The following is a 23,468-nucleotide window of genomic DNA, read 5'->3' as shown; positions in this document are numbered from 1 at the left end:
GAAGATGCAACCACTGGGAAAGATGGTTAGAGGCAAGAGAAGCATATCAACATCAATGAAATGTTTCCCTTAATGAAACTAAAAGCATTCCAATATTTTAGTTGTCATACACACATCAACTATATATACACACATACATACATACATACAGTACATACATACGTGTGTGTGTGTGTGTGTAAGAATTATTTTACATAGCCACAAGTGTAGAAGAAAAACATTTCTGAAATAAAGTTCTTTAAAATTTTTTATTATTTGTGTGTGTGTATGTATGTATGTGTGTGTGTGTGATATGTATTGGACATGCACACTACAACATGTGCATGGCAGTCAGAGAACAGTTTTATGGTGCCAGTTTTCCACCTTTGACTGGGTTCTGAGGACAGAACTCGGGTCTTCAGGTCCATAAACACCTTTATTTTGCATGCTGAGCTGTTTCTCCAGGCCAAATAAAAGTGTTTGCTTCCTTATCTTCTTCTCAAAGTAATATTACTTTATTAGTGATTCTGCTATGGTGGTGCATATCAGTAATCCCAGCACTCGGGTGGCTGAGGCAGGATTGTGAGCTCTAAACAAGGTTGGTCTATGTAGCAAGTTCAAGCCACCCTGGGTTATATAACAGGACTCCATCTCATAAAAAAACAACCCAAAACATAAAAATAAAAGCAGCAAGCAAAGCAAAAAGAAACCCAAAGCCTAGTAACACAATTCATGTAAGCATGACGCTTCACTTTTCAAGGAGCAGTTCATGGTAATGATGGAATGACAGACAACCTGAAGAGCAAACATACATAGATCATTCTGGCTTCTCTCTTCCCAAGATGAGGTGAGTATGTTTGTCACTGCAGGAACTTGTTTTCCACAGATCTCATATAGATTTACAATCTCAACTTCAAATCACCAGCCCTCATGTTAAAAAGCTAGGAAGAGTGCTGTCACACACCTCTAACCCCAGCAACCTGGTGGCAGAGACAGGAGAATATCTGCAGTTCATTGACCAGCTAGTCTTGCCCAGTTGGTGACTTCCAGATTCAATGAGAGTCTTTGTCTCAACAACTAAGGAGGAGAGTAGTAGAGGAAGACCCCCAATGTTGACCTCTAGCCTCCATATACATGTGCACACAAATGCACCCCCCAAACATGCAGACATATATACATGAGCATGTATACACACATGTACAACACACAAATAGAAGTTCAAAAAGAAACTATGAAGCTATAGGTAGCTAGACAGATATAGTTTTCTTAGTCTCAAATATAAGCTCAAATATAATACTAGTAGCACAATGAATGCGAGGTCTCTCATGACAAGGGCAATGATAGCTGTATATAATATCATGCGCACATCATGTCTATGATGAAAGTAAATGCACTACATCCTATTTCTTGCTTGATATTGCAAAAGCTCAGATCATTAATTTTAAATAGTGTTTTATTTGTGTATGAGTGCATGTATGTAGCAGTATGTGTTGTGCAGTGTATGTATGGAGGTAAGAGCATAACTCAAGGGAGTTGGTTCTCTCCTTCTACCAAGTGGGTCTTGGAGATCAAACTCAGGTCATCAGGCTTGGCAGCAAGCATCTTTACCTGGTGGGACAATTTGCTGGATACCATTTATTTTAGTAATCACAGTTTATTAAATACTTCAGTTTCTTTAGATGATGCCTGGAAAAGCTGCCCTAACATGAAACTAATTTTATATGTACATCCTCTTCAGAAAACTGACGCAACCAAACAACAGGGAAACTTGTAATAGATGCTTCTTAAGATAAAGCAGCTGCCTTGGAATTGTTTTTACAATGTTTATTGTTTTAACTGCCATTTTTCTCTACCATATGTTCCCTACAACACTTTCCCAAAAATAAGGTCAAAAGAAAGCATGTAGGTGACATAAAAAAGACAATATTTATTTTACTTTTTTATAAGAAATTAAACAGTAAGACTCCTAGTTGAAGACATTACCAAAAACATTAACATTATTTCATGTATTCCTTCAGTGCCCAGATTCAGAAAAAGGTTATCTGAATGAAAGAAAAGGACTGGTCGTCCTTACACTGGCTTTACTTACATATGTAGGGGAAAACAATCCATATACCTTAGTCAATATACAAACATACAAGTTTCCGAGAAGCAACGTACTGATATCTTTAAGAGTTCCTAAGTCCCGGAGATTCCTTTTGTTCATTAAAGCAAAGGTATTCCTACAATTTGCTCCCCTTTCCCCTCTGCTACTATATTGCTGAAAGAGGAGACTGGAAGCAAAATATGATGTCCTTGTTCCAATGCTGCACAACTATCAGCATGGGTGGTCTCCAGGGCATTTCAAACATCCTCTTCATCACCATCAAAATAGACCAGCAGTAAAAATGGCCCAGTGCAAGGGCATTTAGGTGCTTCCCTTCCCAGAACTATGGATACCTGGTTGAGGAGTGACTTCACTCTTCTACAAGAAGCCAAATCTTCTTTCTAGGGAATAGTAGGAGAAACTCGAACACCTACAATGCCTGTAGCCCAGCCGCAATCTGACACCCAAAATAAAAGTACCTGGAGGACATACCCATGCGTCAATCACACCATGCACCCCCATTTCCTGAAATGCCAGGGCACAGTGCTCCTCTACTACCACTACTACCATGGAAGCAAGGTTCCCCTTTGTCCTAACCAATGAAGAGCAGGGGTCTCATATCTTCCCTGCTTAAGAACAAGAGATGCAAGTAGCATCATTTTATTGATATGAATTGGTAAATGCCTGAAGAATTTGTTATATATAGAGTTCTTCAGGACTTGCTAGTGATCTGTAGGTATGAGAAAGAGAAGTGGGATACTTCTCACTGTTTTAAATTTGCAGGAAGTAGTCAGAATAGGGGGAATCCACATATGCATATATTGTGGAAATGGGGCAGAGTAGAAGTCTAGCATATGCAAAATTTGAATACATATTTGAGTCCCACTTGGCTCCCTCTCAATAAAACACAGAATGTACAGAACAACTTACAGCATAGAAAACAGGCATCCTAAAGGCTATCTTGCAAACAAAGAAAAACAGACGCAAATATTCCTTTTTTTTTCTCCTCAAGCAAATAGGGCTAAATTCTAAGTGAAGAAAAGGCATAATCTCTATTTAGAAAACACACAAAGAAACACCAATTACTCAAAAACCTCCAATAATTGCAGACTCACAGGAAAGTAGCAAAATCTGTATGAATTAGTCATTGTTGTTCAGAATATTCATCTTTTACCTGAGATGCAAATTATTCCCTGCTCCACTAGACAGTCTAAGCAAATTTGTATTCTCAATTCCACTGAAAGTCAAAAGGCTATACTGAAGAGGATGGGGGAGTAGGCATAGCAGGAAATAAGCATAGGATATGGGAAGTTCAAAAGTCTGGGAAATGGCTATATGGAGATAAAGAAAGTGCTAAGAAATAAGGAGTCCCAAATTTATGTAAACCCAGGAGTCCTATCCCTCACACTCTGAGGGCTTAGCACAAGCTAGATACATAGTCAATACTTGATTTGAGTAGCAGAAATTAAGGGGGGGGCATACATCTTTAGAGACTTCGTAATTCCAACTCTAATACCAGGTCATTCTGCCTCCATTATCCTAAAAAAATTCTACCATGACAAAAAGAGCCTTGGTGGAGAAGTAGTCTCTGCTTTTTTGTATGTTTCATCACCGTGGCCAAGATATTTTCTGGGGATTTCAAAGCAGAGGAAATGCTATTGAAGTGGATAAGGATAGCATGTTTTAATAGCCACAAACATTATTCAGTGGCTTCCCAAACAATAGGCAGCAGATTGTATCGGTTTTGTTTGCTAGATGTTCTCTGGGAATCAAGTTCAGCATTAGTGTACACACCCCAAGTGAGTTTCCTCATAAGTAAAATTTCTTGATGTTATTCTACACAAAAACCACAGAACCAGCAGAGGTTCCTTAGGAAGTCATCACAACTCCTGATAAGATGAATCTACGGTCATTGTCCCCTTTACTTTGTCCTCTAGTTTGGAGACTTGGCAAAGAATGCCTACTTATAAGATTCAACAAGAATGAGAAGGACTCTGCTTTCTTCTTGAAGAGCTCCATTAGTTTGGATTTTTCAGTGCAAGACTGACATCTTAGGAGCTGTCTGTTTTTCAAGGGTCCAGTAGTTTCAGTTTCTATTTAACAAGTCCTTGGATAACAAATGGAGAATGCAATGACTCTTCACAGAGTCACATTGGAGGAAAAAAGAAATCAATTATCCCCATCACTGAGGCGCTTTCTTCAGATTTTCTATCAGCACTACGGAATCTGTTTCTTCTTTGGATTGCTTCTCATATATGTCATACTTCTTCCAGTGCTGCAAGGAAGGACAAAAACACACACAGTGATTTTTCTCAACAATATTCTTCCCCTGGGCGCTTTGAGTCAGTGCTTATTTTTAAGTTCCCACGAACAAGAACCGTAAGCGCAATGTTTGCCTGCTTTAGCTTTTTTGATCTGAGTACTCATCTAGTTGGACAATTAATGAAGCCAAACAATCAGAACATTAAAGACAGGAAATGCACAGGACTGTTACATAATGGTTAGTGGTGGTCTGAAGGGATAAACAAATTTAGATATTTTCAAAACTAGAGTCTTTTGGAGATGAACGAAAGGGTGGCATACTTTTCGAACTGTTTCACTTGGGATTTTATTTTCTTACCACTCAAATGTGACCATTGCTCCAGAAACATCCCAAAAGCCAATTAACATCTAGTGAACAAGAATGGATGCCCCAAAAGTCTTAGTCTTAAAGCATGTGGAAGGTTCTGTACTAACAACTTTAACATAATTTGCCAGATTGGCCTTATTTGCTAGACATTATGGACTCATTATACATAGCTTCTCCTGAATGGGATTCAAACATGTCTTTCATGGTAAAAAGCCAAGATTCTGGTCCTATGGCCTTCTTCATTTGTCAGTCTGGGGAAAGGTGAAATCTAAACTCAATTCTGTCATCTGTAAAATAAAGCTGCTAGAGAAAACTAAAGGTGAGCACACTATGAAGCATAGGCCAATCCAGATAACTTCCTGTTTCAGGAAGCAAGCTTTATTGAAATATAACCATTTGCTTCTGTATTGCCTATGACTGTTTTCATGCTGCAAGATTTAAATTGTTGCAGAGAAGGAATGACTTATAAAACAAGAACAACCCTTTGCAGAAATAGAACTGCACCACTCCCTGCACAGGAATATGTCTGGGCTCCCTTTCTCTTTTGGTGTTCCACAGTTGATTAAGCTTATGGGAAGAAATGGAAGTCAGAGAAACAGAAACAAGAACAGTCTGTTAAGCTGTGGCAGGCTGTAGTATGGAGGAAATTAGGACCACCTAGCATTAGTGTATGGAGCTAAAACCTGGAAGATGCTGCTTAAAATAGTCATTTCTTGCTAAATAAAATATTTAACTCTAATGTATCTAACAGAGTTGCTAAAGTTAAAAATAATGACAAGTGCTGGTGAGGATGCATAGTAATTGGATCTTTCACATATTTTTGGTGGGAATGTAAAATAGTAGTCACTATATTAAACAGCCTTGTAGTTTTGTGTAAACCTAAACATACACTTAACACATGACCCAGAAGTTCTGCTCCTTTGTATTTATCCAGAAGAAATTAAAGCATGACCATACAGAGACTTCTATGTATCTCAGGATTCCATTTATATAACACTACGGACAAGGAAAAATTCTGGGGACAGAAAACAGATCAGTGGTTACAAGGGTCTTGAGCAGTGGTTCTCAAAATTCCTAATGCTGCAACCCTTTAATACAGTTCTTCATGTTGATGGTCTAGAAAGTTGTTCTCACCTGTCCTAATGCTGCAACCTTTAATACAGTTCCTCATGTTGTGGTGACTCTTAACCATAAACTTATTTCATTGCTACATTATAACTAATTCTGCTACTGTTGTGAATCGTAATGTAAATATCTAATGTGTAGGTTATCTGATATGTGAATCCTGTGAAAGGGTTCTTCTACTCCCAACATGGTCAAGACCCACAGTTTGAGAACCACTGGTCTAGAGTGAAGGATGTGTTGATTCCAAAGGGGCACATCAGGAAATGACAGAAACATTTTATATTTCTACTGGAGTGGTGACTACAAAATTGCATCTATTTCCTAAAATTCTTCTATGTAAACACTTGAGAAGAATACACTTTGTCATTTGTAAGTTGTACTTCAAAATTAATATATTTTTAAAAATGTGAAATGTGCAGACTTCTAATAAAAAACAATCTGAAAACCAGATAACCTTAAAATAATGGTTTACTCAATAAACCCTTTCTCAAAGATTCCATCAATAAATTCTTGATGAATTAAAGCCCTAAATGTAAACCACAAAGTCAATTAAATCCATAGAGGAACAACTATATAAGTTTCCCATGAGATACACTTTCTGCACATAAAAGATGATTTTTGAAAGGTGGTTTTACTGAAGAAAAAAGGAAAATTATTTGTATATAATTAATCACCATAAAAACAATACAAGGCAACAACAGCTGACAAGTCAAAGGTGTGGTGATCTATTATTTATGATTTAACATAAGTATCAGAAAACAAAGCCAGCCACACTAGTTAGCTGTAGAAGTTAGGCAGTGGTGGCGTACACCTTTAATTCCAGGACTCAGGAGACAGGCAGATGGATATCTCTGAGTTCACAGTCATCCTGGCCTACACACAAGAGTGAAGAGAAACAGAACTCATGCCTTTGATCCCACCACTTGGGATCACATGCCTTTAATCCCAGCACTGGGGGGGGGGTGAAGACAGCAGGATATGACTGGTGGAGAAAGGAATTTAAGGAGGAGGAGACAGATTCAGAGCTTTTGCCTCTGAGGATTCCTGGAGATGGGATTGCCATTTCAGCTGGGTAGAGGTAAGAGGTAAGAATATAGCGTGACTGTATTCTGTAGAATCAATGATACTACTGTGTGGTGGAGAAGGAGCTTCAAACTGAAGCACTGTGCTATCTTCACTGACAGGAGAGTACAAACCACTCACTTCTTCTACTCTTTTAATACTCTCTTCCAAAACATTTAGTTCCTTCGGGATCTGTTCCAATTGCTAGAAACTATGCTGGAACCAGTATAGAAATTACTAGCATATGACAATGTATCCAATGGTCTTACTGAGTTGTATTGAGTAAACTTGGACAGACATTTCTGAAATTCATCTGAGATAGGAGACATCCTTGTAGAAAAATAACACTGCTCTAAGTCTTCAAAATGAGAAGCGAGTAACTTTCATCTTGATGCTAATGTGCTGATAAACCAAGGTAGTTTCTTTGTCTGAGAAGTTCAACTGAAACCTGAAGGTTGTCGGTAGGGCATGAGACTCTTAATTTCAGGGTCATGGGTTTGATCCCCATGTTTGGTGCCATTTGTAACATAAATAATAAAACCCAGAGAAGCAAAGCAACCAAGCCAATAGATCTTACCTCTTGCCATCTGAAATTGCAATCTTCTCTCCACAAATCCTCAGAAGCAAAAGCTCTGAATCTGTCTCCTCCTCCTTATATTCCTTTCTCCACCCAGCCATATCCTCCTATCTCCACCTCTGTAGTGCTGGGATTAAAGGCATGCCATCCCAAGTTCTGGGATCAAAGGCAGGAGCTCTGTTTCTCTTCACTCTTGTGTAGGCCAGTGTGGCCTTGAACTCAGAGAGATCCATCTGCCTGTCTCCTAAGTCCTGGAATTAAAGGTGTGTGCTACCACTGCCCAGCTTCTACAGCTAACTAGTGTGTCTGGCTTTGCTTTCTGATACTTAATGCAATCTTTATTAAATCCTAAATAATATATTACCATGGAAAGGAATAATACTTAATATGTGAGGCTAGAGAAATTGTTTAGTTGGTAGAGTGCTTGCCTTGCATGAATCAGGCCCTGGGTCCCATTCTCAACAATGCAAAAAAACGTATATATCAAGAACCTTATAAATTACCAAGTAAAAGAGAAATCCTGTAGGGGATAAAAGGGCAAGAAACAAGAACTTTACAGAATAAGTGGCTTATGCCAATACACTTATCAAGACTCCCATTGATTTTTAAAATATTATTTAACAACACATTGGAAAAAGTGTGTCCAAACAAGTATTTAAGTCCTGCTTCTGGTAAATCTAGATATTTGTATACCTTAGTTTTAATATATACTTCTTGTGAATATAATTATTTGAGTTCTCATGTTTTGCTTAAGTAATATGGATGCTTCTTTTAGCAACATATGTTATAAATTCTCAGAAATTGGCAAAACAGAGCTATTTCATTTTCTTTAACCTCTGAAAACAATTTCACTCATGAATGCACCATGACTTATTCAAGCCATACAATCTCCCCGGATAAAAATTTGTCATTTAAAATCTGCAAATTTACAAACTAAAAACCACTAGGGGAGCAGTTCAGTAGTGTAGCACTTATCTGGCATATGCAAGGTTCCATCCCAGGGGAGGGGGAGAGGGAGAGAGAGAGAGAAAGAGAGAGAGACCCAAAATCTATTTTTAGGTTATTAAAAAAAACAAATGGCAGCTGACAAGATTTGGCTCTTAGTTTGTAGTTTACAGAGATACGGTGGCAGGAAGGTGGTTTGTGGCAGCATGGTATGGTATCTGTCTCTCTCCAAATGCAATCATTAAAAGAAAAGTAGGAAAAGCAAGCGGTGTGAATAGGAAAGAATAGCTAAACAAACAAATAAATAAAATTCAACAGATTTTACATCTAAATTAGATGAAAAATGATTGCTCGTAAACACAAATAAGAGTTGATGGGGACAAACAAGTGATAGTTATGAGATAAAAATGATAAACACCTGCGGAAGAGTACACAGAAAGAATCAACACGATATCCAAGAGATTTGAGAAGTCAGTAGGAACATCAGCGAGCTCATTTCTGGACATATTCTGAGAGCGGAAAGAGTGTGCTAACTCACAAAATGTTCATGGACTAGACACAAGTTCTCATAGCTGATTCTCCCCGGTACAGGATGAAGCTGCACCCCGAGAAGAGACTATTGGAAATAGACTCCAAGTGGTTGGCAGGGTAGGGAATCTCAGCACTTGGGAAGTAGAGGTAGAAGGAGAACTGTAAGCTCAAGGGAAGCCAGTGCTACAGAGTAAGCTGAAGGCCAGTCAGGGGTGCATAGGGAGACCCTGTCTCAATACTGACTCTTACCACTAAAGAGAAACAAAAGGAAGGAGACAGGAAGGGGCAAGACTTTTAAAAGTCATTTATTGGCCCTCAAGATAGTAAATAGTTAATATATTCCAGAATTCTGGATTTTTAGTTTAGAGGTGTTCAACCTGTACCTGAGAAAAATCAACCCAGAATGACCAACACCAATAAAGAAAGGTTCTGGTTAGATTATTAGATTTTGTGGGGAAAATAGTTTGAAAATACAGGGAGGAAAGCTCAAATATTTTAATATGGAAATAATATTATATTGTCAGATGTCTTTATTAATATTTTATACCAGAAGATAAGGTATGAACATATTTAAGATAGTCAAAGCAGAGGTTGGATATGTTGCCAAGTAAACCCTGATATTAACCCACACACGTATGAACATCTGATCTTTGACAAAGAAGCTAAAAATATACAATGGAATAAAGAAAGCATCTTCAACAAATGGTGCTGGCATAACTGGAGGCTGGCATGTAGAAGACTGCGGATCGATCGATGCACAAAACTTAAGTCCAAATGGATCAAAGACCTCAACATAAGTCCAGCCACACTGAACCTCTTAGAAGAGAAAATGGGTGGTACCCTTGAACAAATTGGTACAGGAGACAGCTTCCTGAACATAACACCAGTAGCATAGACAGTGAGATCCACAATTAATAGATGGGACCTCCTGAAACTGAGAAGCTTCTGTAAGGCAAAAGACACAGTCAGCAAGACAAAAAGGCAGCCCACAGAATGGGAAAAAATATTCACTAACCCCACATCTGACAAAGGGTTGATCTCCAAAATTTACAAAGAACTCAAGAAGCAAGTCTCTAAAACACCAAAGAATCCAATTAAAAAGTGGGGTACAAAACTAAACAGAGAATTTTCAATAGAGGAGTCTAAAATGGCTGAGAGGCACTTCAGAAAGTGCTCAACATCCTTAGCCATCCGGGAAATGCAAATCAAGATAACTCTTAGATACCATCTCACTCCTGTCAAAATGGCTAAAATCAAAAACACCAACGACAATTTATGCTGGAGAGGATGTGGTGAAAGGGGAACACTCCTCCATTGCTGGTGGGAGTGCCAACTTGTTCAGCCACTTTGGAAATCAGTGTGGAGATTCCTCAGAAAAGTGGGAATAAACCTACCACAAGACCCAGCAACTCCACTCTTAGGCATATATCCAAAAGATGCCCATTCATACAACAAGGATGTCTGTTCCACTATGTTCATAGCAGCATTATTTGTAATAGACAGAACTTGGAAGCAACCTAGATGCCCCTCAACTGAAGAGTGGATAGAGAAAATGTGGTACATTTACACAATGGAGTACTATTCAGCAGAAAAAAACAATGGAATCCTGAGATTTGCAGGGAAATGGATGACACTAGAAGAAACCATCCTGAGTGAGGTAACCCAGTCACAAAAAGAGAAACATGGCATGTATTCTCTCATATATGGATTTTAGACATAGATCTGGGGAGTGCCAGCCTACAATCCCATGGCCGGAGAGTCAGGGAAACAGAACCTTCATTCAGTGGCTGATGGAGGCAGAGGCAGACTCCCACGGCTAAGCACTGAGCTGAACTCAAGAAAGCCAGTAACAGAGAGGGAGGACTGCTGACCAAAGGGATTAAGACTGGGCTGGTTTAACCCCCAGAAACAGCTGACCTGACAAGGGTTAGCTCTTGAATCCCAGGCTAATGCCTGGGAATCCAGCATGGGGCTGATCAAGACCCCCTGAATGGGGGTGTCAGTGAGGAGGCCTAGGCAATCTATGGGGCCTTTGGTAGTTGACCAGTATTTATTCCTGGCATACAAATGTTCATTGGGTGCCCATCCCACAATGAGAGATGCACTCTTACCCTGGACTCTTGGGGGGAGGCTCTAGGCCCTGTCCTGGATGAAATGACAGACTATGGACACCCCCATGGAAGAACTCACCCTCCCTGGGGAAAGGAGGGGGTATTGGATGGGGGGTGGGGGGGTGGGAGGAAGGGAGGGAAAGGGAGAGGGATGTGAGACTGACATGTGATGAAACCTTATTTCTAATTTGAATTTAAATTTAAAAATAAATTTTTTAAATAAAAAAGATAAAAAACATAAAATTACCAGTCCACAATCCAATCCTTAATCTGTCATTTAAACTAAAAGAAACAGGCCATCAACAATAGAATAGTGGCCAAAGAGGAAAAAACATCACGGGTTATTATATTGCAAAGCAATAAGTTCAAGAGCATTATGGAACATCAAGTCTCAATTTGAATTGAATTATTTTCAAGTTTGATTACAGTATTTCCCATAGTGTCTACTGAAGTGAAATGAGTTTCTTGTATCTAAGCACCATGTGAAAACCCTGATCTTTTGGACACAAATGAACATATTTCATGCCCCAATCTTCTTCAAAGCAGTAGTAAAAAACAAAAGGCTGAACAGTACCAATTGCAGAGCCCCACATCTAAAAGCGCTGTTGAATGTGGCATGAAAGGGACTAATTTGAAACCATTTGTGGTGGCTATTAACCCAATTCCTCATTTTATAAACAATAAAGGAAAAAAATAAGTGTGCATTCCACCCTTCTAGCAGGAATTGAATTTCAGAATAGTCAAAGAGCCTAGCTGACAACCAAGAAGCAATGCTTTACAGAAAGGTGCAGATTTACACCTGTAGCTGAAAGGACAAAACAAGAACACCATCCTTTAACAGCACCTAAAGACTGAATAAGGCAACAGTTTCTACTGGTGTAAAACGTATCAGCTCAAGGTTTGGCAGGGTACCCAACAGAGTATCATCCCCAATGGCACGGGGCCAGGGGTGGGAAGAGGATGCAGGTAACCTGAGGAAATGTGCTGCTTAAATACAGTGGTCTTCTTAGCCTCACTAATGGTGGGATAATTGGATGGTATCTACCTCTAAACAACTGTGACAACTGGAAAAATTTGAGCAGGGCCTGAGCCTCAGATCATATTAGGGATTCTTAATCTTTAAAGTGCTGTGATGGTGTCTTGGCTGCAGAGGAAAGCCTCCTTTGCTTTTTAAAAGGTATGTACTGAAGTAAAAACAATGAACTATTTGGAAGTTTAAAAGCTACTTTGTGACTGAGCATGTAAAACTGGCACATCACAATTGCCTGCTGGGAAGTGTGGGAAGAACAGTGTGATTTTTCTTTTTAATGAATGCAAGAAAAGCAGATACAGAAGAGAAGCAATTCCCTCTGCAATCCCCTCCCCCACCCTGAATAAGGCCAGCAGCCCAATTAGTCACAGGGAAAAGGCAAATAGCAAAGCAACAGGAAGAAATGCTGTTGGCCAAATTGTTACTATGGTGATGAACAAAACAACATCAAAACACTAGAAACCTTAAGGAAAACTACACTGAAGATTTATTTGTGGCCACATAGAAATACGTTTTTAAAGCAGCATTATCAATAGCATTGGTGTGGAAGAAAAGGGTATTTAAATATCATATAGCTTCTTTCTTCTGACTAGGATAATTGAGATCTTTGGGATACTTGTGTCTAGTGCAGGTTTGATTTTTAAATCACTTCTCTACCTCTGGAGACTTTTCAGTGGCCCCCAGAGTCACGGCCTCTAAAGTGAAGATGTTAGAACAGAATCTAGGATTTTTCACATTTGTAATTGAAGGAAGAATTAGGGGCATCACCAAAGTTGTCCAAGTGCTGCATACATCCTCTCCCAACACACACAGAACATTTTTTTAAGAAAAGCAGATTACTCATTTGCTTAAAAGCAGACAGAAAATTGTTCCCTGACCCTTGACCATGTGTGGCATTACTTTATTATACTTTTAGTTAGAAAGACCTGATTTTGTTTAATGGTCTGCAGCCATCATGGGCGAAAATGTTCCATGCTTTCAGTGGTCCATCTTGTCAATATGGACACGAAATTACAGAATTATCTGACTCATCGGGACAAAAACAACATATTATCCTCTAGACAGCAAATTGAAAAATCCCCCGCAATTTTCCTGTCTCTGAGAAAGATAATTGATTTGATTTTTGCTGTCGGTGTTGCCATCATTCACTCTATCACGCAGAACTGAAAACTCACAATTATTTTCTATTCTCCCTACCTTTCATCACCCACACAGAGTCACGAAGTCAGAGTGCATTCCTGTAATAATGTGTCTTATTATCAGTCTCCTCTGCCACCATATAAGCCCAAGTCTCCATTATCTCCCAGACCCAGATGACTACAATAGTCTTCCTCCTCATTAATGATTTGTACATGGTTTCTTTCATTGCAAAAGTAATACATGCTTATTATAGGCAATTTGGAAAATTCAGGGAGATAGATGAAGAGTATCAGCTACCCATAATCCCTCTGACCCAGTTCTTTCTATTCATTGTTCTATGTGTATCGAATATAGTCTTCTAAAAATTGGGATTGTATATTTATAATTTGTTTTGTACTCTTATGAGTGCAGTTTTCTTCTTTTTTTTGAGTTACTATTCTATGACACCTAACTTTTTAAAAAAATCAATTTAAGATGTTATTCCCTATGTAAGTGCTGTGGATAGAAAGTCGAACTGCAGCCATCTTATTTTATAAGTAAACTGTTTTCTGTCAGAAAGCTGTTAACTTTTCACTATCGTTAAATATAATGCACCCCCAGTTCACTTTAGATGTTTTATTAAACTTTTCTGGTAGTTGGACAGAAATATATGAGATTCAAATATTTAATCTGTTCATGAAAAATTCTATTATTCCATTCATTTTGGTTTTCATTTATCTGTTAATTTTTAATGGCATTATTTATATGTTAAGTTCACTTGATTTATCTATTGATTCTCTACTATTTTCCTCAGTATATTTGTGTTCTAGAAAACAAAATAAGTTTTTGAATTGTTAGTAACTCACTGGTTTCTAGGTTTTCACATTAGAACAAAATGATGTATGGGTCATTCTTGTGTCATTGTTTGGTTATTCCCTGAATATGAATTCCAAGAGTATAATTTACATGAGCAAAGATGCACATTATATTGTTGTTGTCAAGAAAAGACATACAGGTTAAACAACCCTGATTCCAAAAAAAATTCTGAAATGCACCAAATCTGAAACTGTTTGCACAGTGGTATGATGCTTTAAAAGTTCTGTATTTTGTCTGGCTATGGTGCTGTGGTACTATACACCTTTAACCCTAACACTAAGGAGGCAGGGCAGACGGAGAACCCCGCATTCAAGGCTAGCCTGGTGTACCTAGTGAGTTCCAAGCTAGTCAAGGCTACATAGTGAGATACTGTAAAAAAATTTCTGAAGTTTAGATTTCTAATTTTCAGATCAAACAGTAAAGTCTATGTAATATTCCAAAGTTGGAAAAATCCTTTTGTTCCCAAGCATTTTAGACAAGGGACACTCAACCTGTATGTAGGGCCACTAACAATGCATGACAAGTGCCACTTTCTTGCCTGCTTGTTAAGAAATAGATATTGTTTCTTTTAAAAATACATTAGGCTGGCAGTTTAGACCTTGTCTTAGTCGCTTTTCTATTCCTACAAAGAGACACTATGACCAGGGCAACTTACAGAAGAGTTCCAAGGAGGCTTACAGTTCCAGAGGGTTAGAGTCATTGACCATCATGTGGGGGAGCATAGCAGCTGAGATGTTGGCAGTCGTGGCACTGGAGGAGCAGCTAAGAGCTCATATCTCACCCGAAAGCATGAGGCAGAGAGTTAACTGAGCCTGGTGTGGCTTAGGAAACCCAATACAACCTCCCCCAACATGGCCACACCTCATAATCCTTCCTAAACAGTTCCACCATCTGGGGAATGAGTACTCAAACATATAAGCCTATAAGGGAGCATTTTTATTCAAACCACCACATGACTCATCAGTACTTTGGCTGGCATGAGCTGTGCATTTGGTGTTTGTCTACAGACACTGCACATTTGCATTGTGGCATTTTAGCTAGTCTCCATCCTGCTGAGCAGAGGAACAAAGTTAAATGTCTTTCCGTGGCCTGACATTGAGGCCAAAATGACAGTACAGTGGAACTGGAAATGGCGGAGTGGAGGTGAATGGGAGAGTGCATGCTCTGCTACTATTCCAAATGGGAGGATTTTAAGTAAGTCACACCGGCAAACAAAAGCATATACTGTTGCAAACCAGGTCTACTTCCAGTCTGAGGCCACGCATGAACCTTTCTCTAATCCGTACCGCTAGAGTGGGAATGGTATTCTTCATACCTTCTCACTGCATGCAATCCATAATACAATCCCAAGTCTTTTTCTCCTAACTCTTCTATCCTAACTCTCGCTTGTCAAACCAACCTTGTAGAAGGCAAGAGGTACTTAAGGACAAGCAGTCTATCATATAAGAAGTGACAAAGCACAGGGGGCAAAGCAAGGGAACTCCAGAATCTCACAACCAGCTGTGTGACTATGGCCAGGTTTCTAGACCTCACTGAGTCTCTATTTCTTCATCTGGAAAAAAATGATACTAACAGAACTGTCTTAATTGCTTTCTCACTGTTGTGATAAAATGCTCCAGACAAAAGCAACTTAATGGAGAAATTTTTTTAGCTCACAGCTCATAGCAGAGAAATCAAAACATTAGAAGATTGAAGCAGCTCATTGCCTCACATCCGCAAACAGAAAACAGATGAATGCATACTAACACTCGCCTTGCTTTCTCTACCCAGGATCCACTGCCAAGGAAATGGTCTCATCCAATGAGCCTTCTCGAATCAACTAACGTAATCAAGATAGTCCCCCGAGGCATGTGCCAAGGCCTATCTCCCAGGTAATCCTAGAGCCCATCAGGTCAATAGCACCAGCCCTCACAGGCACCTACACTGTTGGGTGGTTCTGAGGATTCAATAAGTTAACTTAGGCCAAGCACTCACTGCCCTCCCTGACATACACTAGATGCTCAATAACTGCTTCCAGCATTTATTAGAGTAGTTGTTGACACAAGAACAACATAGTATACAGGTGGCTTTACCAGGACAGAAATCATCTATGGCCTCTTTTTAAATAAGCAGATTTGTAGAATTCACTCCTGACTTGCTGCCAGAATTTCTGGAGACAGAGCCTAGGGACCTGTACTTCTTGTAAGAATTCTAGCAGACTATGACTCAAGTGTAGTTAAAGGAGCACTAGTTACCACACTAACTTTACCTGTGTTATACAATCTTTCTTGTAGACTGCTGGACCTACCTGCCCAGTGGTACCTTGGCCTGGGCATCACCACTCTCTACAAAACCAATCTACTTTTAAAAATTAAAGTGCTCCATAATAATCCTTCTCTGACACCCTGTCAGACTCTCCACTTCCTGCCCCTAGCCAAATAGCATCATTGCCAGTATGAGCAATCTGTTATTATGAGAGTCAACAATAAATGAATATTATTTTCAAAGGCACTACTCACTGATAACATACAGTAAGCATGTCTAAAGTGTGAAGCATGCTAACTATTTTTTTACTGTTATTGTGCTCTGTATGAATTTTAATCCATATGAGGCAGGTGCTACTCCTACTACCACTTTGTAAATGGGAAAAGCAGTTACAGAAATGATAAGCAAGTGACCTAAGGTCAAAAAGACAGTAAATGACACAGTAGATATCGGAATCCAGACATTGTGACTCCAGAACCCAGGCTATTATCTAGTACACTACAGTGCTTCACTAAATGAACTGACCTATGCCTATTATTACTAATTTAAGCTATCTACAGTGCTATTAATATTTACTTCATACATGTTCTTCATTATCTCATTAGAGTGAATGCATTTATAATAGAAAGCTCAAACTCTTGTGTTCCCATGTCTTAAATCTCCAGGGTCTAGCATGAAAGTCTGCAGGAAACCATGGGTTGAGGCGGGTCTGTTCTCTTTGAATGTGCTTAGAGTCCAGCCTTCTAATGAAGCTGTATGAACAACATGCATCTTAACCATGAATCCTATTTATATTTATCTCATCAACATTTAAAAAGCATCTAGAAGTTGAAATTGTCCATTATGTTAGTTTCCCAAAGGAGACTCTTCTTCCTCCTATGTGTTTAGACAAAATATCTTATTCCTCACAAAGAGGATGGGGTCCAGTGCCACGAGACAGACAGGGTGTTTTGAGAATTTCTTAGCTGGTATGACTGGCCAAATATTCAACTTTTAAATCAACTCTTTCATCTTTTAGATCACGTGGAGTCTAAAATAACCAATTTTGGCCTGGGGAGGTGACTCATTTGCTGTGTAAACATGAGGATCTGAGTTTGAAATATCAGCATCCATTTAAAAAATTGGGTATGTCTGCTGATATGTGTAACCCCACACATCAGCAGGGATGGGGAATCACCTGTGGAGGGCAGGGGCAGTGGGATCACATGCTTCCCAGCAGCCCCACTTCAGGTTCAGTGGTAACCATTTTGCAAAGGAATAATGCAGGGATTGATAGAGTAAGCCTCCCCCAACACCATCCTCTGGCCTCAACATGTATAATCCTTCCAACACATGCATACACACACACTATAACCAACCTGAAGAATTTTGATACATGGCACAATGTGATAAACCTTGAAAACATGATGCTAAATAAAATAAGCCAAACTCAATGAGACCAACATTTCATGATTCCATATATATGAGATAACCTAGAGCAGAACATAGAATAGTGGATGGTAGGGGGAAGGGATGAAAGATCAAGAAGTTAGAGTTTGGTACAGTTTCCACTGAGGATGATGAACAAGTTCTAGAAGTAGATACTGATGGTGCTTGTAAAATGCTGAAAATGTACAGGAGGGTGCTGAACTATATACTTGAAATGACTGGAATAGTCAATTTCATGTTATGTGTATTTTGCCATAAGTTTTCCAAACCTCATAACCTATTTCAATCCCTATGGAGGGTAGTGCTTACCAGGGTATCATCATTCTGGTCTCCAAACATTTCTTTAAAAATCTTGCCAGGATCAGGAATTGGAGGAAATATAATAATCTTGAGCCTTTAAGAAAACAGAGATTTTTTTTGGATCAAACCTTCCAGTGCAGAGGAGTCTTTCACATAAAGACAGCAATATTAAAAATAGGCATGCAAAAGTCACAGCACACGAGTCACTTTCAGGGAATTGTGAAAAACATGTTTAAATGGCTATAGGAAATCAGTGTCCTCAGAGTGCCAACTCTGGATAGAGGAAATAAGGTACCAACTTAAATTAATCATATCACTTAAAGAATAATGGGGGGTGGACATGGTGATACACATCTTTAATCCCAGCACTCAGGAGGCAGAGGTGGGTGGATCTCTGTGAACTCAAGGCCAGCCTGATCTACATAGCAAATTCCAGGCCAGCCATGGCTAAATTGTGACGGGGCATAATCTCAGCAGATAAGAAAGAAGCTTGCTTTTTATAATTTTGAGAATACACACACACACACACACACACACACACACACACACACAATCTTACTCTAATGGCACAGAAGTGTAATCTCAGCTACTCAGGAGCTTGAGACAGGAAGGTTGCAAGTTTAAAGCTGCCTGAGCTATGGAGTAAGTTTAAGCCCAGCCTAAGTAACTTAGAGCCTGTCTTGAACAGTAAGAAGTGATTTGGGGATATGGTTTCGTGCTTATAGTGCTTACCTATAGCATGTGTAAGTGCTTAGATTCAATGCTCAGCATTGCCCCCCATCTCTTTTTTATTGGTGTTATTTTTATTTGTTTGGTTGATCAGGGTTTGTGTCTAAACAGCATCTCTTGTTGCTCAGCTGTCCACAAATTTGATATACAGCTAAGGGTGGCCTTGAACTCCTGATTTTTTGCCTCTACCTCCCAAGTCCTAGGATTACATGCATGCACCACTTTACACAGTCAAAAATCTGATCATTTATTCCTTTCTTATTGCTCTTTCACATTTTTCAATCCGAATGATGCACATGCCAGAAAAGTTAGCTGCTAACTAGCCACATCCTCAGCCCCCTCCTCTCCTCTCTTTCTTGTGGGCCTGCCACACCTTTCAGGGTGTGTCTCCAGGTGTACCCCATGATTCAGTCTTATGTCCTCCTGTATCTCCATCTAAGTGCTTTCTTTAATCATTCTAAACCTACTCCCCAAATGTTATCTCCACCTTAGAACACTTCCTTAAACTCAAGATTCATGTATACAGTTGTCAACTGTACAAATCTACTTGGATACTTACTAGGCATCTCCAACAATGGATTAACAACTGAAATCCTCCCCTTTATTTCAAAGGTAGCTCTCCTCACAGTTTTTCCCATCTCAGGAAATGCCACTGACACTCAGCTGTTCAAGGTCAAACTCTGGAATATTCAATTTCCCTCATGCCTTCCTAAGTTATTAGCCATCAGCAAGCCTTGTTAATGTGAGCTTTCAAAATATATCCCACATTTATCTAACCACTTCTTCCTTCCTCCGTGCCTAACCCTGTAGTACAGATTGCTTTCAATAGGTGTGGTGTTAAATGTCTTTAATCCCAGAACACAGAGGCAAAAACAAATGGATCTCTGTGAGCCTGAAGCTGGCCTGATCTACATAAAGATTTTCAGGCCAGCCAAGGCAACATAGGGAGACCCTGTATCAAAACACAAAACAAACAAACAAACAAACAAACAAAAATACACACTGCTCTTTCATGCTTCCGTCAATGCCTTCTAACACACCTGCTTTCTATTCTTGCCCCCAAAAGTCTTTAATAGTGATATGATCCTACATGTAAGAGTGCAAGAGACCGTACAAATCACCTGCTTAGGGTATTGCAAGGTCTCTTACCACATGCCATACCTGATCCCATATGCCAGCTTCTCCAGTCTCATCTCTGGCCACTCTCCCTCACCCCATCTCTTCCAGCCACACATGGCAGGCTCATTTCAGCCCCTGAGCCTTGGTACTTGATTTTTTGTTGGTCTGGACAAGTATTTGAATAGTCCATGCCTTTATTTTATGTCTCTCATCAAATGATCATCTTCTTGGAGAGGACTTCCCTGACCACCTTATATGAAATCAGTCTCCTATCACTGCCTACCTCTACCTCTGCCAACCTGACTTCCTACTGTGTATTTGTGCTATCCCCTCCAAATATATAGATACGGCCTGTGTTCTATTCACTGCCATAAGTCTGGCACTTTGAATAGTAACTAGTACACAAATAGATATGTAACATATAATGAAAAAATAATGCTAAAGCATTGGTTCTAGCTCCAGATCAATACTTCCATTCCAATCTTGAGTATTTACTATAAGAGCAGCAACCATCTCTATACTTGTTGGGGAAGTCCTGTGTATATGTCAATAAATTACTGCTGGCCAATAGGAATCTAGATAGGTGGGGCTAGGAGTCCAGGAGGATTCTGGGAAGGAGAAACACAGGAGAGTCAACATGTAACGCTATGGGGTAGGAAGCCTGGAAACCTCTCCGGTAAGAGACATACTTAAATTAACAATTATGGGGTAATTACTTAAGTCAGAGCTAGCCAGTAAGAAACAAACAAGGCCAACAGCTTCATAATTAATATAGCCTCCTGTGTGTTTATTTGGGACTGATGCAGCTCTAGAACCAGGCTGGCGGGAAAGCTTCTCTCAAGGAAAAAGCTTCTCTTAACATATACTGGTAAAGGGAAATAAAACATCCTTTCTCTTTTCGGACACACAGTCTCTCGAAGCAAAAGGCGGCCTTGAGTTCAGTGTATAGCTGAGAATAGTTAAACTCCTGCTTCTCTTTTCCCCCACCTCCCACGTGTTGGGATTACAGGTATGCACCAACACGCTCAGCAGTGAAAACATTCTTAAGGAATTAGTAGAATATATTAATGATACTCTACCAGAGTTCTCTTTGCTGTGGCATGGGGTTGCAGTCTGGTTTGCATTAACACTAGGAAAGTCATTTTATTAGCAAGATAATTCATTTATTGTCTTTTTCTTTGTTGGTGCTGGAAATTAAATCAGTCTCAAAAATGCTAACTTTGTGTTCTACAACTGAACTCCACTCCCAGACCCAATATCTTTTTTTTAATTGTGCATGAGGTTCTGAGGAAGCACACATGTTCACACATGGGTGAATATGCCATGTGTGAACATATAAAGGTCAGAGGACAACACTGTGGAAATGGTTCTTTCCTTAAACATTTACACAGGCTCTAGGGGATTAAGCTTACATCACCAAGATTATTTGGTAAATGCCTTACTCAATGAGATGTCCTGCTAGTTCCCTTAATCCCCTATTTCTAAAAGTTCATTCTGAGAGTTGCCAAATAGCTGTGGATAAATCAGGCATGAAAAGAGTCAATGAACAAAGCGCAGGGTCTATTTAGCAATGTTAAAACATTTACACAAGGAGCCATGCCAGAGCAGTGCTGTGGGAAACTCACTGATGTTTCCTTTACCACAAAACAGACACACTGATGTGCCTGACATTGCACCAGCATGAAGGGTAATAAGCATAGCACCCAGGCTAGCAGGAAGTGTAAATCTGCCTAGACCGTGGCTTACCTTTTCAGGTAAAGAAGAAGGACAATGACTGTGCCCGCGACAATGACTGGAATGATGAGTAACATGGTTATGTAGAATGTGGAGTTCTGCTCCTTACCTACAGAATAGAAAGCAAACATGAAGACATGAGAACTACCAATTCTTTTTTGTAATGATCCAGGCGACAATTCTATTTGCTAGTGAGATCACAGATATTTCTTTCCTATGCCTCAACTCATTTCCCCTAAATTCTTCAATTATCTTATAAGAGTTTGAAACATTATCCTGCTCTGATGCCCAAGCACAGTAATCACAATAAGGACTGTTTGCAACGAGGGAATCTTAACTTGTTTTAAACAGTATTAAATAAAAGATTCCATATCTATTAACAATGGCTGTCCTTTCTTTTCTTTTCTTTTCTTTTTCTTTCCTGTTTTTTTATTTTATTTTGTTTTGTTTTGTTTTGTTTGAGACAGGGTTTCTCTGTGCAGCTTTGAAGCCTGTCCTGGAACTCACTCTGTAGACCAGGCTGGCCTCAAATTTATAGACATCCACCAACCTGTGCCTCCCAAGTGCTGGAATTAGAGGCGTGCACCACCACCTGTGGGCGGTTCTCAACCTTTCTAATGATGCAACTCTTTAATAAAATTCCTCATATTGTGGTGACCCTCAACCATACTTATTTTTGCTTTTCAAGACAGGGTTTCTCTGTGTAACAGTTCTGGCTGTCCTGGAACTCACTCTGTAGACCAGACTGACCTCAAACTCACAGAGATCCACCTGCCTCTGCCTCCCAGTGCTGAGACTAAAGGTGTGTGCCACCAACCACCAGTTTAACTGTCCATCCTTTCTTACTGTTTACTAAAAGACTTACTACCATACTTTCTTACTGTCCACTACCAAATATTAAAATAAACCTAACAACGGCCACAACTGTGATTCTTACCCTATAAGTCCAGTACCATATTAGGTGTTCTGACATGCTTATCTCTGAGCTATTCCATCTGTTAGACAATATTCTCTCAGATCTATGTAGGAGATAAGGTCCAGGCAGGCTTCAATGTAGATCTGTCCAATTGCAAACTCTGTTTTTCTACACTTAACACATGGAAGGGTATTTATCTATTTCTATGTTCATCTTTCACATGGGCATGGAGATGCAGAAAGCATCATCAGGACCTAATGCCCTTCTTTTAGGGAACTTCTAAAATGACCCCCCAAAAATTCCTGCCTCCCAATGATCATACCTTTGTATAATCCCCCTTCTTGACACTGGTTGCACTAATTGACTCACTTCTAAATAACAGAACAGCACCAGTGCTGGTCTCTTATTTCCAAGGTCAGTGATGGTGGATCACTGTTTTCACACGGCTGTTCTCTTACATATCCTTTCTTGCTAGGATTGCTCACTTGGGAAGCTGCTTTCTATGTCAGAAGGGAGCCCAGTAGAAAAGCCTACGGGGACAGGGAACTTTAAAAAATATATTTCTATTAGTTTCCCACTGTTGCAGATTACAGCAAGGAAAACCAAAACTTTTATCTCATGGTCCTGGAGGTAAAAAGTTCAAAATCAAGATACTGGCAAGGCCATGCTCCTTCTGAAGGCTCTGGGAAAAAAATCTCCCATTTTTTCCAGCTTCTGGTAGCTCCCACAATCTTTAGAGTTTCTTGGTTGGGGCTACCTTTCTCCAGTATCTTCCTCCAACTTCACATGACTCCCCTCTCCCCAGTGTTTCTCCATGTTCTCTCTTCTTTTCTTTTCCCCTTCACTGTGCCTAGAAGCGGACACTCCGGGCTCTGTCAAGCCTTTGGATGAGATTACAGTCCTGTTTGCAGTCCTAATGCAATCTTGG

At 39.6% G+C, this 23,468-nt stretch overlaps 1 protein-coding gene across 1 annotated transcript in view; it reads right to left on the bottom strand.

Annotated features, from left to right (window-relative positions):
- Window positions 1-1,886: 1,886 nt before the first annotated feature.
- The window catches only part of Il13ra1 (interleukin 13 receptor subunit alpha 1), a 61,289-nt gene continuing 39,707 nt past the window's right edge, over window positions 1,887-23,468 (bottom strand). Inside the window, exons 9-11 of the mRNA XM_013122813.3 lie at window positions 21,637-21,733; window positions 18,052-18,136; window positions 1,887-4,340 (exon numbers count right to left, since the gene is read on the bottom strand). Of these exons, the coding sequence (XP_012978267.1) occupies window positions 4,248-4,340; window positions 18,052-18,136; window positions 21,637-21,733 (275 nt within the window). The 3' untranslated portion in view covers window positions 1,887-4,247. The remainder of the gene's footprint in view (window positions 4,341-18,051; window positions 18,137-21,636; window positions 21,734-23,468) is intronic.

Source organism: Mesocricetus auratus, unplaced genomic scaffold (assembly GCF_017639785.1).
Source record: "Mesocricetus auratus isolate SY011 unplaced genomic scaffold, BCM_Maur_2.0 Super-Scaffold_100003, whole genome shotgun sequence".
Classification (NCBI taxonomy): domain Eukaryota; kingdom Metazoa; phylum Chordata; class Mammalia; order Rodentia; family Cricetidae; genus Mesocricetus; species Mesocricetus auratus.
This window is presented reverse-complemented; position numbering and strand designations above follow the sequence as displayed.